Here is a 17483-nt window from a genome sequence, read left to right as displayed (position 1 = left end):
GAGTTAGATAATCCAGAACATCAGCCTTACCTTCCAAAGTGAACTAAAAGTGAAATCAGCTGTGCAGGTAGGGAAGCCAGCTCAGGATTAAAAATTGCCGTGGGTGAGCTACATTTCAATGACTTGGATTAACTGTAAGATAATACTGCTGTATGAAATAATGCCCCTAAAAAATACAGGAACCCTAATATGTTGGTGAAAGATTAAACTTGAAGGAAAAGGTAAGTTTACCAAGCATATTTTCACAGAAACATTTATTACTGTACTCTTTGTACTATGCTTGGGAACAGTATGTTTAATTTATTAAGTCCAAGACAAAAGGTAATTCACTGACAGCCAGAATTCACTGACAGAATGAAACATCCAAATTTCTTCATCTAAAATTTGAAAGTAATTTATCTACAGACAGCATCAGGTAGAGCAGACTCCTAATCTGGATCCCCATGAAAACTAGGTTTTTGTCTATTAGAAAAGTCTCTTCTTGCTAGCACTGCTTTTCCCGAAAGTTCACTGGGTTCCAGAGCTGATCACCACATTGCTCGCTGGACCCCAGACAGCTGCCCATGGTCGGCCAAGTGACGGAAGACGATACGACTCAGCCTCCAGCGCCGCTTTACACCTCGTGGACGGGACGTCATGACGCACCGATTTCTGATTCTAACGGGACAGCTATCCCGGGGAAGGGCAGCAATTTCTTCATCAGCCACTTCCTAAGGGAAGTCACAACGTCATTTACACATATCACATGCATTTATCTATTCTAGATGATTAGTCATTGCTTAGCAGAAAAGAACAAAGGGCTGTTTTCACTGATGCAGCAAGAGTTTGCAAAGAACCCTGACACCATAGTGAACCTTGACCTCTGAGTAGAAACAAATAGACCAGAAAAATGTTTGACAGAAATGTTTGACATGCTCTCAATATAATTTTTCAAAATTTAATTGAAACAATCTACAAACCGTAAGTGTAAAGCTCAGTAAGTTTTCAAAAGTATAACCAGCAACGAGTTTAAGAAACCTTATCGGCACTCTGAGCCTTACCTCTGCCTCCTTTCAGTCACTGACCTCCTGGCTAAAGCTAACCTGGCTACTAACACTACAGGTGAGTTTTCCTTGTTTTGATTTTACAGAAATGTAACTACAGAGCATGCGTTCTTTTTTATTCACTTCTGTTTGGCTTCTTTCATTCAATACAATGCTGTGAGAGTCTTCATACTGTTACATGTGCTGTAATTTGTTCATTCTCATTGGTGCTAATTTTCATTGTGTGAATATAATAATAATTCATTTATCCATTCTACACTTGACGGATATCTGGGTAGTTTCTAGTTTTGAGCTATTACCAATAGAGCTGCTACAAACATTCTCATTTCTCTTTTGGAAAACATATGAATTCATTTCTATTATCTCCCCAAATGATTTTTTCCCAGCTTTAATGAAATATAATTGACATATAACATTGTATAAGTTTAAGATGTACAATGTGGTATTTTGAAACATGTATATATCTTAAAAAATAACTGCCACAATAAGGTTAGTTAACACCTCCATCACACCCCATAACTACCTTTTTTTCCTGGGGTTGAAGGGAGAACATTTAAGATTTACTCTAAGCAACTTTCAAGTATATAATAAAGTCTTGTTAATTGTAGTCACCATGTTGTACTTATTCAACCCCACAGCTTATTCATCTTATAACTGGAAGACTGTACCCTGTGACCAACATCTCCCCATTTCCCCCAACCCCCAGCCTTGGGTAACCACCATTCTGCTGTTTCTATGAATTTGGCTTTTTAGATTCCACATATGTGAGATCATACAGTATTTTTCTTTCTCTGCCTGACTTACTTCACTTAGCATAATGCCCTCAAGATACATCCATGTTACTGCAAAAAGCAGGATTTCCTTCATTTTTCTGGTTAAGTAGTACTGTACTGTGTGCGTGTGAATCACGTTCTCAGAGAATCACATTCATCGGCTGATGGACATTCAGGCTGTTTCCATGTCTTGACTACTGTGAATAATGCTGCAGTGAACGTGGGGGTGCAGATATCACTTCTGTTTCTACCTAGTGATTTCATTTCCTTCAGATTTATACTCAGAAATGAACTGCTGGATCATATATGGTAGTTCTATTTTTAATTTTGGGGGGAACCTCCAAACTTTTCAATAGTGGCTGTACCAACTTACATTCCCACCAGCAGTGCACAAGGGTTCTCTCCTCCACATCCTCAATGATATTTACCTCTTGTCTTTTGGATAGTAACTATTCTGACAGGTGTAAGGTGACAGCTCATAGTGGTTTTGATCTGCATTTCCCTAAGCGATGTTGAACATCTGTTCATGTACCTGCTGGCCATTTGTATGTCTTTTTTTGAAAAATGGCTACTCAGGTTCTCTGCCCATTTTTTAATAAAAAAATTATTTTTTGCTTTTGATTTATAGGAGATCCTTATATATTTTGGATATTAACCCCTTATCAGGTACATGGTTTGAAAATTCTTTCTCCCATTTTGTAGGCAGCCTTTTCATGTTGTTCTTTCTTTTAGCGTGATGTAGTCCACCTGGTGTTGAATTTGGTTTGCTAGTATTTTGTTGAGAATTTTAAAATCTCTATTCATCAGGGATATTGACCTGTAGTTTTCTTTTTTTGTAGTGTCCTTATCTAGCTTTGGTACCAGGGCAATGCTGGGCTCATAAAATGACTTTGGGAGTCTTTCCCTCCTCTTCAGTTTTCTGGAAGAGTTTGAGGACTGGCACTAATTGCGCTTAAATGTTTGGTAGAATTCACTCATGAAGCCATATGGCCTGGGCTTTTCTTTGTTAATAGGTTTCTGATTACTGATTCAATCTCCTTATTATTGGTCAGTTTAGATTTTCTACTTCTTCAGGATTCAGTCTTGTAGGTTCTATGTTTCTAGGAATGTATTCATTTCCTCTGGGTTAGCCAATTTGTTGGCGTATTATTGTTCATATCAGTCTCTTATGATCTTTTGTATTTCTCTGGTATCAGCTGTAATGTTTCCTCTTTCATTTCTGATTTTATTTAAGTAAATCTCTTTTTACTCTGTTAGTCTAGCTAAAGCCTTGGCAATGTTTTCAAAAACTCTCTTGCTTCCATTGATCTTTAGTGTTTTTCTGGTTTCTATTTCATTTATTTCTGATCTTTGTTTCTGCTAACTTTGGACTTAGTTTATTCTTTCTCTAGTTCTTGAGATGTAAAGTTAACCTAACTTTACCCATAGATTTTTGAATCATAAAAGCCTGAAACCTCTGGACTAAAGATCAAGTAGGAAGAAATATGGTTTGAGATGACGCCAAAAAGGGAGGGAGGGCAGGATCCCCCAGAGCCTTGACATCTATGGTAAGGGTTCCGACTGCTGGAGGAGCCAAGACGAGTGGTCAGATGAGAGTTGCACTTTCAAAAGATCATGTCAATGCAGGGAATGAATATGGTAAGGGCAAAACTGGTTGAGGGGAGAAAATTAGAGATACTGCAGTAGCTAGCACTGAGGTTTGTCAGTAGAGGTTTACTTTTAGTATGTGCTTAGAAGTGTATTGTGTGTGTGTTACATTCACTTTAATCTGACAACTATGATTGACCCTGTACTAGACTGTGGTGGAAGCCAAATAATTGATCTAACATATTAAAAGTACATAAATGACAAAATACATACGAAAGCCATTAAATTTACATCAACTAAACATACAAAAGCCACTAAATTTACGTCAATTATTAAGCACTAAGAGTAGTTCCTGATCTCCAAAAGCTTATGCATGTGCTGTTATCATGAAATACTTAGCGAGTTATATAAAACAACATGATTAAGTCAATGAATGGCAGATCCCGAGTGCTACAGAAGGACCTGGAGAGGAGACATGACTGGGCTGGCAGGATGAAGTAAAGCTGCACGGAGGCAGACCTTGAAGAATACCTACACAGTTTTTATGCGTGTACGAACATAAAAATTGAAGGAAATGAACAAAAGAGCATTCTGTGAGAGTCTGTAAGTTTGTTAGCACTGGTACATAAATCTGACTTGTAACCTCGCTGGCAGGTGTCACAGAACCACGATCAGTTCCCATGATTCACAGTCTCTGCACAGCTCCTGCTGGTTCTCCTACCAGACACTCCGCTGGGGACCTTCATCAATAATGTCCTCCACAGCATCTTGAGCTGAGTTTCTCAGGAGCCACTTCTCATCACTCCCTAAATCTAGGCAAGTAGCTTAATACTGCTACAGTAAAAGCCAGAACAGAGTGGTCCAGGCCACTCCGTTTCTCTGCTCATCTGGCTTAATTTAGATAAGATTTAAAAGAATCCACAGTGGTGAAGGGCCTGTATATTATTCTCCCAACTTCTAGAAATGGGTTTTTTTGTTTTTTTGGTTATTTTTTTAAACTCTGAGCTTTTGATAAGTTTGACAGCCTTGAGTTACAGTCTCTGATAAGACTCTTGAATGGAGGCATTTATGTTACCACTGAGGTGCAGGACCTTTTGTTTCAGGAAGCTAAGCAAGTTAACAGACTCTTACTCAAGTTAAAGAGTGGGACAAGAAAGTAACCCTAGGTGGAAGGCCACCTCAGCACACAGAGGTGGGCAAAGGAGTCAGAGAGGAAGGCTGGGTAAGGAACAGTGTAGGCCACTGGCACCTGCCTGCATTGGGCACCTGCCCACGCGTTGGTAAAGCCTCCCAATGCCCTGAGAGGTGGAAGACTGCGGTGAAATGGTGAGAGAACTTAGGTCAAAAATAACTACCTCACTCCGTGTGGTGACCATGCTCAGCGCTCTCTAAGGACCACCTAATGGCGTGGTTCAAAGGGTAGTTAGGAATGAATAGTTCTTTTTAATCTGAAACTCACCAAAATCAGTCTTATAACTTATAGACATTTGTTTATGTTCACTCACAGTATCTGATCATATTCTCCAGAAAGTACATTGGTACTAAGTCAAAACAAATAGTATTAAAAGTGACTTGACTTGAGTTAATGATTTTATAGTATAGAGACTCATCTAAATTAGCTAACCTGAAGGTTTTTGGGCAAAATGGTATTCTTCCTGAGAGAATTGATCCGTAGCCTCTCATCTGCATACTCGTAGGCCATTTTTCTTCTCTTCACATCACGTAACATTCTCCAGTCTACATAGTAACTTCGAACTTGGCCTGAAGCTGATGAAGGAACCATCTAAAAGAGAGAAGGAACAAGTGAAGGACAGTCACACCCAGGCTCTGCCAGTGTCCCCACACTGTGATCTTCTTTTAGTCACTATTCATGACCTTTCTACCCCCCAGTAATTTTGGATCACTTTTAACAATTTAAAATAATAGAAAAAATAATTTTTATGGATATATATTAAGCCAAAATGGTGGTGATTAATACAGTGCTAATAACAAGGGTTGAAAGATGAAAATTTTCCTGAGATTTTTAATACAATTCTGTTTGACCTTTACTTAGGCTAATATGTGGTTCAAAAATCAAAAGTACAGAAAGGAGAGGAGGTCAAGATGGCAGAGTAGAAGGATGTGGTGCTCACCTCCTCCCACAAATCCATCAAAAATATATCTACAGGGGAACCAATTCTCACAGAATACCTACTGAAAGCTTGCAGAAGAGCTCATACAACCAAAGCTGCAAGGAAGATCCCCATGCAAATGCGAAGGATGAAGGGAAAAGGGAGAGGAGGAATCAGGACTGGACCTGCATCCCTGGGAGGGAGCTGTGAAAGAGGAAATGTTCCCTCAATGTGGGAGCCTCCTCCACCAGCTGGGAGGTCTGCTGGGACAGATAGGAGCTTCAGAGGCTGGAGAAGACAGTGCAGGAGCTGGCCTGCACAGCGCCACAGGGTAGAGAGAGACCAGCACACATGGGCCTTGCCACACTGCTGTATTTTCTACCCTGTGACACACAACTGCTGGTGTACACAGTGACTGTGTGCTGAAACTCGGCCTTCAGAGGACAGATCCAGAGAGCAGACTTAGTTTGTCAGAGCAGAGATAGCCTGGAGTGCAGGTTGGGCTGCATCTGGGGGTACAAACAAAACAGACTGCAGGCTTGCCAGAGGAGTGCCACTGTCAACAGAGGAAGGGAGGGGCATGAGCCCAGCACAGCAGCTTCACTGTCACCGTGCTCACAGTGGGTCATGAAAACTGGCCACCCCGGGTTCTGTAAATGTTGTGGGCACACACATGTGGAGGCAGAGCTGAAATCTGAGCTGATCACCAGTGCTCCTACACAGAGGGAGACCCCAAAGGCAGTGTCAACAACAGTGATCTTTGTGGGTGCACACAAACCGGGTGGCAGACGACACCACACACATCACGGTGGACAGCTCCTGGGAAAGAACACACAGTGGCTCCTTCCCAGCAGGAGCACTCCAATCCCACCTACCTCACACCACAGCTTAGAACTGTAACTGGGGGCTTCTACTTCAACTACTGGGGAGCAGACCCTGCCCCCAACAGGGCAGTGACAATTAGAGAGAAAAGAGGAGGTCCCACTCAACATCTAGTGCAGGCTCATGTCACCACTACACCAGCACACCCACTATCAAGGTGACTAGGGCCAGCACAAACTGAGAAAAAAGGTGGCAAGCATCCATACCAAAAACAGCCCTTGTACCAAAATACTACTCGGTCTATAGAGGGTCACTCCCACATAAAAACAGACCTTCAAAACCACAACAGAAAGCTGTCTCTCCTAAATTCATAGTAAGAGAAATAAGTAAAATGAAGAAGCAGAGGGACTACTCCCAATTAAAAGAACAAGAGAAATCCCATGAAAGAACAAATAAGAAAACCTCTCCATGCTACTATACCTCAAGTTCAAAATGGAGGTAATAAAAGTGCTGAAGGAATTAAGAAAGGCTCTCGATGGAAATGCAGATCACTGTAACAAGGAATTAGAAACTATAAAGAGGAGCCAATCAAAATTAGACAACTCAACTGCTGAGATGAAAACCAAGCTAAAGTCTGTAAATAGCAAACTAATGCAGAAGAATGAGTAAGTGATCTAGAAGATACAATAATGGAAATCACCCAATCAGAACAGCAGACAAAAGGACAAATTTTTAAAAAAGAAAAAGAAAGCAACATACGAGATCTATTGGATACTATAAAGTGAGCCAATCTTCACATCATAGGCATCCCAGAAGGAGAAGAAAGAGAAAAGGCGCTAGAAAATGTATTTGACAAAATTATGGCTGAAAAGTGAAAAGAAGGAAACAGATATCCAGGTACAGGAAGCACAGAGGGTTCCCAAAAAAGTGACTCAAACCAGACCTACAATAAGACATATCATAGTTAAAATGGCAAAAGTTAAAGAGAGGATTCTAAGGGTAGCAAGAGAAAAACAAAGAGTTGGTTACAAGGGAACCCCCATAAGGCTATGAGATGATTTTTCTACAGAAATAATTGCAGATGACAAGGGAGTGGCAAGCTATACTCAAAGTCCTCAAAGAGAAAAACCTGCACCATAGGATACACTACCCAGCAAGATTATCATTGAGAATAGAAGGAGAGAGAAAAATTTCTCAGACAAGCTAAAACTAAAAAAATATAAACAATACTAAACTTATTGTAAAAGAAATACTGAAAGGTCTTCTCTAACTAGAAAAGCAGTAGGAATCCACAGGGAAAGGGAAAATTACAATAGGAAAGGCAAATATATAAAAAGATTGAGTAAGCCAATAAACTGATTTAATTTTTTTTAATTTGTGAAAGCAATTATGACTACACTGAACAACAAAAGGATAAACAGGAAGATGTAAAAGAGGACATCAAAGTCATAAAATATGAGGAAGGTGAGTAAGAAAATGTAGACTTTTTTTAATATATATAATATGTTTGAGCTTATATGACTACCAGTCTAAAGCAAATAGATACAGTAAGGGATGAACATACCCATGCATGAAAACCCAGGTAAGTACAAATCAAAAACAAAACAGATTCACAAAAACCAAAAAGAGAATCAAGCATAATACAAAAGAAAGCCATCAAACCACAAAAGGAAAAACAGAAAGAAAAAGAAGAAATACAAAATCAACTGGAAACAAGGTTTAAAATAGCAATAAATACACATTTATCACTAATTACCTTAAATGTCAACGGACTAAATGTTCCAATCAAAAGGCACAGAATGGCAGATTGGAAAATAAAACAAGAGCCTAAAACATGCTGCCTACAAGAGACCCACTCTAGGGTGAACGACACACACAAATTGAAAGTGAGGGGATGGAAAACGATATTTCATGCAAATGGAAATGACAAAAAAGTCGGGTAGCAATAACCATTTAGACAAAATAGACTTTAAAACATTTGGAACATTCTCTAGGACAGACCACATACTAGGACAAAATACAAGCCTCAACAAATTTAGGAAGACAGAAATTATTTCAAGCATTTTTTCCCAACACAACAGCATGAAAACTAGAAGTCAACCACAGAAAGAGAAATGAGAAAAAAACGATTACATGGAGACTAAACATGCTACTAAAAAGCCAATGGGTCAACAACAAAATGAAAGAGGAAATTTAAAAAACAGCTCAAGACAAATGACAATGAAAACACAACCGTATAAAATCTATGGGATGAAGCAAAACCAGTTCTCAGAGGGGAAGTTATAGCAATACAGGCATTCCTCAAAAAAGAAAATTCCAGAGAAACAACCTAGCCTACCACCTAAAAGAATTAGAAAAAGAACAAAAACCTAAAGTCAGCACAAGGCTGGAAATGATAAAAATCAGAGAGAAAATAAACAAATAGATTTTTAAAAATAGGAAAAAAATCAGTGAAACCAAGAGCTAGTGTTTTGAAAAGATAAACAAGATTGACAAACTCTGGCCTGGCTTAAACCAAGAAGGAAAAAGAGGATCCAAATAAACAAAATGAGGAAACAAAAGAGGAGAAATAACAACCAATACTACAGAAATACAAAAAAAATCATAAAAAATATTACGAAGTTGTAAGTCAACAAAATGGACAACCTTGAAGAAATGGACAAATATCTAGAAACATACAGCCTGTCAAAACTGACTGAAGAAGAAACAGATAATTTAAACAGACTGATCATCACTGGAAGTGAAACAGAATAAAAAAAAAAACCCAAAACAAACAAAAAAACTCCCTACAAAGAAAAGCCCAGGACTGGATGGCTTCACTGGGGAATTCTACCAAACAAAGAAGAACTTACAGTGATCCTTCTCAAACTTTTCCAACAGTTAAAGAGGAAGGAACTCCCAAAGTCATTCTAAGAAGTCATTATCACCCTGATGCAAAAACCAGACAAAGACACTGCCAAAAAAGCAAACAGGCCAGTATCTTTGATGAATATAGATGCAGAAATCCTCAACAAAATATTAGTAAACCAAATACAACAATACATAAAAAGGATCATACACTATGACCAAGCTGGATTCATCTCAGGGTCACAAAGATGGTTCAACACATGCACATCAGTCAATGTGATACACCACATCAACAAAAGAAGACAAAAACCACATGATCATGTCAATAGATGCAGAAAAAGCATTTGATAAGATTCAACATCCACTTATGATAAAAACTCTTACCAAAGTGGGTACAGAGGGAACATATCTCAACATAAAAGCCACTTATGACAAACCCACAGCCAGCATAATATTCAATGGTGAAAAGCTGAAAGCCTTCCCACTAAAATCCAGAACAAGACAAGGATACCCACTCTCACCACTTCTATTCAACACAGTCTTGGCAGTCTTAACCACGGCAATCAGGAAAGGAAAAGAAATAAAAGGGGTCCAAATTGGAAGAGAAGAGGTAAAATTGTCACTAAATACAGATGACATGATACTATATATAGATAACCATAAAAGCTCCACACAAAAACTACTATAGCTGATAAAAGAATTTGGCAAGGTAGCAGGATACAAGATTAACATACAAAAAAATCAGTTGCATTTCTTTATACTAACAATGAATTAGCAAGAAAAGAAAGTAAACAAACAATTCCTTTTAAAATTGCATCCAAAACAATAAAATACTTAGGAATAAATCTGATCAACGAGGGGAAAGATTTATACATGGAGAACTATAAAACTCTGATTAAGGAAATTAAAAATGACTTAAAGAAATGGACAGATATCCCACGCTCTTGGATTGGAAGAATCAATATTGTTAAAATGGCCATATTGCCCAAGGCAATCTACAGACTTAATGCCATCCGTATCAAATTACCCAGGACATCTTTCACAGAACTAGAACAAACAATCCTAAAATTGGTATGTAATTACAGAAGACCCAGAATTGCCAAAGCAATATTGAAGAAAAAGAAAGAAGCTGGAGGAATAACCCTCCCAAACTTCAGACAATACTAGAGAGCCAGAGTAATCAAAACAGCACAGTATAGGCATAAAAACAGACCCATGGATCAATGCAACAGAATAGAGAGCCCAGAAATAACCCCACACACCTACAGTCAATTAATTCTTGATGAAGGAGACAAGAATATACAATGGAGAAAAGACAATCTCTTCAGCAAGTGGTATTGGGAAAGCTGGACAGCTGTATGTAAATCAATGAAGTTAGAACACTCATTCATACTATATTCAAAAATGAACTCAAAATGGCTTAAAGACTTAAATAAAAGACACTGTAAACCTCCCAGAAGAGAACGCAAGCAAAAAATTCTCTGACATAAATCATAGCAATGTTTTTGTAGGTCAGTTTCCCAATGGAAAAGAATTAAAAGCAAAAATAAACAACTGGGGCTTAAACTTAGAAGCTTTTGCACAGCAAAGGAAACCAGAAGCAAAACAAAAAGGCAACTAAGGGAGTGGCAGAGAATATTTGCAAATGATGTGATTGACAAGGGCTTAATTTCCAAAATACACAAACAGCTCATACAACTCAATAGCAAAAAACAAACATCAGAAATCGACACACGTAACTGACTGTACTTCAATTAAAAAAGTGGAGAGAGCCTTTCAAAGCACATTGAAACAGCTCTCACACACACACCCAGAACAAAAAGATGCACAAATGGCACCTCCCCAACCTTCTCACTTGTGTACTTCTATGCACAGCAAATTATTTTAGGCTCAACCAAGCACAGGAGCAATTCGAATAGATTCAAGTGGTTTTCTCTGATTAGAAACTCATGAGTAAATTGATGAGTGTTATCTTTGCCTAAAACAGTAATGGCAAAATATCATTTCCCATAGCCTATTTAGTGTCATTGTGATGAAAAAGTGGTTATATAGAGTAAAATGGAGTTGTCTGAAAAATAAGTTGTAGACCTTTCCCAGAGCCATTATTTGAAGGGTTATGTGAGAAATGTCTGTAGCACACTCAGGAAGGAATACTCTGCTGACTCAACTGATTTTCTCCCCACAGTTGGGGAGAGTTTTTCTTTAATAGTTGGTAGAAGTCTGTATAGTATTTAGAACATGACCTGAGCCCTGTCGTCCAAAACATGTCCATCAAAACTCATCCTCATAGGGAACTATATTCAATTTTCTTGCAATAACATGTAATAGAAAAGAATCTGAAATGAAAACATGGATGAATATCGATATAATTCAATCACTTTACTGTACACCTGAAATTAAACACTGCAAAATCAACTATACTTAAATAGAAATTTAAAAAATATATATGTATATATGTAGGTATGTCTTAGAGACTTTTCCATATCCATATGTTAAAAGTTTCCACAGTTTTTTAGGTTTTATAAAATTCCACTCTATGGATGTGACTGGGTTCAGAACATACTACCTCAAAACATGGGAACCTGGCATAGCGACTATTTCAAGCAAAAGGAAACTGAGAAACAGCAGGTGTAGGGGGTACTTTCTGACCCTCCCCTGAAACAGCTCATAAGACCCTCACATAAGAAGTGCCCTCCTGTACCCCGGGATGAAAGAAGGGTCCTTATTTCTGAAGCCTGAGGGACACTGAGAAGAATCTGAAAGTAACAGGCCTTGCTAAGTTTCCCTTAGTGGAGCTCATACCTTTTGTCCTATCACTTTTTCCCATGCTCTTCATGCTTCATCAAAGCTAGCACAAAACCACTCAGGTTTAACTGCTTCTTTGGGTCTTGGTTTCCTTATGAAGCCTCCCTTGTCATGTAAAAGAAACAGATTTGTATGCTTTTCTCTTGTTACAAGGGCCCCAGCTGAAAAGTTAAAAGGGTGGAAAGAAACTATTTTTTTCCTCCCCACAGACGCATCATGATTTATTAAGCTGCAACCTATTGGTGGACAGCTAGGCCCTAACTCACAGTTATCATTACAAACAATGCTGCAGTGAATAACCTGACATAAATCATTCCATACATATCTCTACATATCAGCATGAAAATTCTTAGAAGCAGAATTTCTGGGTCAAAGGGTACTTTGCAATAATCACTGACCTAGTATTTCTTAGCACAAGTTGTCCAGTAATCCAGTAATAAGACAGTAGGCTTCTCACTGTACGTTTACGTGGTGATAGTTTACAGTTCTGACTGACAGCCCAGGCATGGAGAGTATAGGCTGCTACAAAGTCAAGTCTCTCCCAAACCAGAGCAAATATTACATGTTAATTCAATTGCAGCTATGGAAAATGATGATGGCCTCTTGTAAGGGCTGTTTTAGGAAAAAATATATGTACAGCATTATATAGAATATAAAACTGAAAATGAGAATACCAGACTGGAAAGACAACATTTTTCAATATATTAATAAAAGAAATTGAGTGTCTTCAGTGTTTCAAAGTCTCATGGGAAATACAACAACTCTACAATCATCTTTTTGGAAATAAGAGAGCATTAATGAAATTTCAATTATCGATTTGACAAATAACTGAGTCAAATGAATACTGTGGTCACTGTAGCTGGAAAGGAGTGTCACAGAGAAGGGGCTTCAGCAAGGCTTTGAAGGACTGACAATTCTGATACAGTTGGGAAGCAGGGGAAGGGAGAGAAGGTGAAGTCTGTCCAAACCCAAAGAGCAAATGAAAGAGATTAACAGTCAGGATCAAGGGAGATCATTCTGGTTGATAGAAACAATTCATGTTGAGGGGCAATGCAAAGTCTACTTTCACCTATGAAACTGAAAGTTAAAGAGAATTAGAAAACAAAATTAAACATTTTCCCCTTCTTTTTCAGACTATTTCTAATCAATGTCCTCTCTACCATCTAAGAGGTTTCTATTTACTAAAAGGAGAAAAATACTTCCTTCTTTTTTGTATTTTTTTCTGACTATAAGTGATACTTTTAAAATAAACATTTATCAGCCTTATATATTAATTTCTTCTGTAAATATTCTATGTTATTGCCCTCATTTCTACTATATTGTCAGTACTTTCTTATCAATTTAAAACGGTGCTTTATATATTAAAGTTGCATTCTAGTCTGTTTTGTATATACGCAGTCCTGCCCCTCTCTCTCATCCCTCTTCACTTCCTCAAATCCTTCCACTGGGCCCTCTTCAACTCATGGTCCACTATCAAGATCTTCCAAATCCTCAACTTCTTAATACTTCAGGTTTTTGCTCTAGGAAATCTTGAATCCCTCCTGATAGTTTCCCCTATTGCACTTTTTTTCTCCTACAACTGGGAGAAAGCTTCCCTGCTCTTCGCTGCAGTTCCAGACTGTCCCTCCCTCATAAAAGGAAGCTTTGACTCTCCGGCTGCTGGGCTATACTCCCACCACCCCTCGCTGCTGCAGTCACCTACCACAGCTCCCACCATTCCCTTTCATTTTTCACTCACTGTAAATCCTGGCTCACGGTCACTTTCCAATATTCTTCCTGTCTTAATTCCTAGTGATCTCAATATACATGAAATTATACTCTGATATTTCCATTCCTTGAACTCTTTTCCTCCAGTGATTTGTGTCCTCCACTTCTTTACCTATTCACTTCCGTGTTCTAGGTCTTTTATTGCCAGTAAGTGCGAGCTTTCTATTCTCTCAGTTGTGTGTATCTCATTCTCCACCATTTCTTTCTAGCTTGCTCCTAACACCCCAATAATAACCCCACTGGCACTTTGAATCCATTGATTCTACCAGCTTTTCACTGTCTCTCAGCTTTTGATTTCCCATCTCCCACTTATCCAGCCTGAATAGCTGGTCCATAAATATGATGTTATCTTTCGTACATTGTCAACTCCCTGGTCCCTCTCTCACTTCACTGTACTGGCTCCAATTCTTGCCACTATTCCTCCTGTCTACTCTTGACTATTTTACACCATCTCCTCTTTCCTTAAATCCCTAACACCTGCTCCCACATCCCCATGCTCAGCAGATGACTTCACTTTCTCTTTAATTATGAGATTAAAAGCATCTGTAGTTAAGTGCGCTGCACTCCCTCATGTTATTAAAGATCTGCCCTGTCCATTACAGTAGCCACTAACCACTTAAGGCTAGTGAGCACTTGAAAAGTTACTAGGGGAACATAATTCCTAATTTTATTTAATTTAAAAATTTAAACTGAAAGCTAAACATTAAACAACTTTAAGGTTTTGGTAGGACTACATTTTCCATTTTAAAGGTGGGAATTTTAACATCCAAACTAAGATGTGCTATTAAGTGTAAGATACAAACCTGATTTTGAACATCTTGTATGAAAAAAAGAATGTAAATATCTCAAAAATCACTTTTATAGATTAAACGTTGAAACAACAATATTTTGGAAATACCTAGCTAAGTAAAATATTTTATTAAAATTAAATCATCCGCGTTTTACTTTTTTAATGTGGCTACTAGAAAATTTTAAATTAGGTATGTGGTTGACATTTTATTTCTATTGGACGACACTGCTACAGACTGTTTATGTTTCTAAGACCAAACAATCGAACATGAAACCCATCACCTCTTGCCTACACAAAGCAATTCTTCCCTCTCCTATAAGCATCCATTTTTCCCATTCTACAGGATCTTTCCTTTTAACACAAAAACATGCAGTTACTTCTGTCATGCTAAAAAATAAAACACCCACTCTCAACCCACCTCCTCTCCAGCTACTGACCCATTTTCTGCTCCCCTTTGCAACAAAACGTCTTCAAAGGCTTGTCTATACTCGTAGCCTCCAATTTCTTTCCTCTCATTCTCTCTTGAACGCTTTCGCCCCCACCACGCCATCGAAACTGCTACGATCAAGGTCTCAACACTTCCACGCTGCTAAAGTCAATAAGCAATTCTCAGCCCTTCTTTTAATTGACTTTGAGCGGAGAGTCGACCAGGTGCTTCCAAACTACCAAGCTCTCCTTCCTCGCTGTACTCTTTTCAAGTCTCCTTGGTTCGGCTCTCTTATCGTTGGGGTCTCTAAAGCCTCATTCCTCGGACCCCTTCTCTCTCCACCTACACCCACTTCTTTATAAGTTGCAGTCCATCTGCAGCTTTCAGTGCCAGTCTGCTAGAAGCTTAGGAATACCAAGTTTACCTCTGCAGCTCAAAACCCCCGGAATCAAGCGGGAGGAGGGAAGTGGGCAGAGGGAGACCCCTGGGACAGGTCCGCAGTCGGCGCTGCAGGTGGCAGAACAGTGGGGGACCTGCGGGTTGGGAGGTCCGGGGAGAAGGGGAGGAGGGTTTAAGGGCGCGGGTCAGACCTGTCGGACGGTCCGCAGCAGAGAGCCCAGCATGGAAGCCGCCATGTTGTCCGCCGCAAATGTCAAACGGCCGCAACTTTATTGACGCCGCCGAATACCGCGAGGACACGAGGGGCGGGGCCTGAGCCTCAGGGGGCGGAGCGGAGGGCCCCGCAGAGAGGAAGGAGGGGATAGTTACTGGATTTGCGTTCTCGCGGTATCCCACGGAATTTGGGCAAATTAACCTGGAAGCGGAGCTATGCCGGAGTGCAGTGTGACGCTCCTCACCTGTTCCTCGTTTTCTGAGCGCTTTACATACCTTCTTAAATTAACTTTGCCCTTACCCACCTCCTTTTCTTCCGCTCTCCCCTACCCACCAGTTTACTGTCAACAATTTCTCTTCCCTTAAATCCTTATCTGTCTCCCTCAAGCTGCTTCTCCTGTATCTTCCATTAGTTTAGGATGCTACTTGCCGGAAACCTAGAATTATGGCCAATTCCTCCTTTTCTGTCATCCCTCCTGTAGATTTTGCAAATCTCTCCTTTCTCTCCACTGTCACGGTGATAATGATCATGTTGATAATGGCGATGATATAGTTCACATTTATATGTCTAGGGTTTTAAAATACATCTATTTTAAAAATGTATATTCTGTTTCGGAGCCTTAGGTGAAAAGGGCTTAAAACACTTGGGGGGGGGACGGGGGAGGAGCATTGCCATTTAAAAACTGCTGTTTTCAGTCTTGTAGTAGAGGGAACTTTCAGCTCATCTTCATAGCAAATGTCCTTGGTTTGGAATGAACCGTTTGAGGGGCCCCTATGCTTTGTATGGATGTAGAACATGTACCACCCACCTACCGTCCTCGTAGAAGACTATCAAGGAGTATACATTAGCCTGGCAAAGACCTGTGTTTTAGATGTGTTGATTGATTAAGTGAGATGCCCCTGTGCTGTTTACATTATTGAATAGGAGCCTTCTGGGAAGGGAATCTAAGTGCAGATTCCTCTCTTTAAAGGTCCAAGTTTATTGGAACATGTCTAATGGACTGGGAAGGGACTGACTGAAGCCAACTGGCAAGAAAGGACAGCATAAGTCCCTATCATGGTAGAATCAGAAAATTCCTGGACCCCTGTCAGGAAGGAATCTATGCCTAATTCCAGTTCTAATTCTTTTCTCTCCCCTCCCACAGTTGACAGTCATCTTCCACAATTGTAATAGGGAACAACCTTTGTATTCTATTACAAGTTAATCACTAAAGTGTATTACACCTATAAGTTTAAATTATACACAATGGTTCATCTCTGGGAACCCTGCCTCCCAGGTTGTGGGTGTTAAGCTAAAATACGTTTGTTTAGCTCACAGGAAGCATCGTGACCAGGCCCACCTGTGAATAGCTGCAGGCAGGAAGAAATTAACACATCCCCTCCAGAGTCTGGCCAGAACCAGAACTTTACCTCTTCCTCTTTTAATATAAGAGAAGCTTTAAATTCTAACCCCAGGAAGATGTTTTTTGGGGACATTAGTTCACTATCTTCTCAGTCTACTGGCTTTCCAAATAAAGTCACTATTCCTTATTCCAATAACTTGTCTCTCAATTTATGGACTGTTGTGCCGTGAGCAATACGAGTTTGGACTCAGTAATATAATCAGCTCACGAAATGGATGAGCCAATTTTGTACACAGCAGCCTTTTGCTTTCTGTAAAACTAGTTCTGAAAGCATCTTTAAACAGCATTAGTAACTTTTTAAAAATTGTGATAAAATATACATAAAATTTACCATCTTAACCATTTTTAAGTGTATAGTTCAGTGGCATTAAGCACATTCACATAGTTGCATAACCATCACCACCATCCATCTCCAGAACTTCTTATCTTCCCGGACTGAAAATCTGTCCCCATTAAACAGTGACTCATTCCCTCTGCACCCCAGCCCCTGGCAACC

At 39.4% G+C, this 17483-nt stretch overlaps 1 protein-coding gene across 1 annotated transcript; it reads right to left on the bottom strand.

The window, feature by feature from the left end:
- Positions 1 to 237: 237 nt before the first annotated feature.
- Positions 238 to 15694, bottom strand: MRPS14 (mitochondrial ribosomal protein S14). The gene is made up of 3 exons (XM_006199609.4): positions 15563 to 15694; positions 5028 to 5186; positions 238 to 710 (listed from the first exon to the last, which is right to left on the bottom strand). Exons 1-3 carry the CDS (start codon positions 15605 to 15607, stop codon positions 528 to 530), a joined length of 387 nt encoding a protein of 128 aa, XP_006199671.1. The 5' UTR covers positions 15608 to 15694; the 3' UTR covers positions 238 to 527.
- Positions 15695 to 17483: the final 1789 nt, after the last annotated feature.

Source organism: Vicugna pacos, chromosome 21 (assembly GCF_048564905.1).
Source record: "Vicugna pacos chromosome 21, VicPac4, whole genome shotgun sequence".
NCBI lineage: Eukaryota > Metazoa > Chordata > Mammalia > Artiodactyla > Camelidae > Vicugna > Vicugna pacos.
The sequence above is the reverse complement of the archived record's forward strand: the minus strand, read 5'-3'. Positions and strand labels throughout refer to the sequence as shown.

Coding starts and splice junctions, on each gene's coding strand:
- MRPS14 (XM_006199609.4), bottom strand. CDS start 15,607: ATGGCGGCTTCCATGCTGGGCTCTCTGCTGCGGACCGTCCGACAG. Junction 5,187..15,562: donor TGCTGCGGACCGTCCGACAG/GTCTGACCCGCG, acceptor TCTCTCTTTTAG/ATGGTTCCTTCATCAGCTTC. Junction 711..5,027: donor TTTTGCCCAAAAACCTTCAG/GTTAGCTAATTT, acceptor GACTTCCCTTAG/GAAGTGGCTGATGAAGAAAT.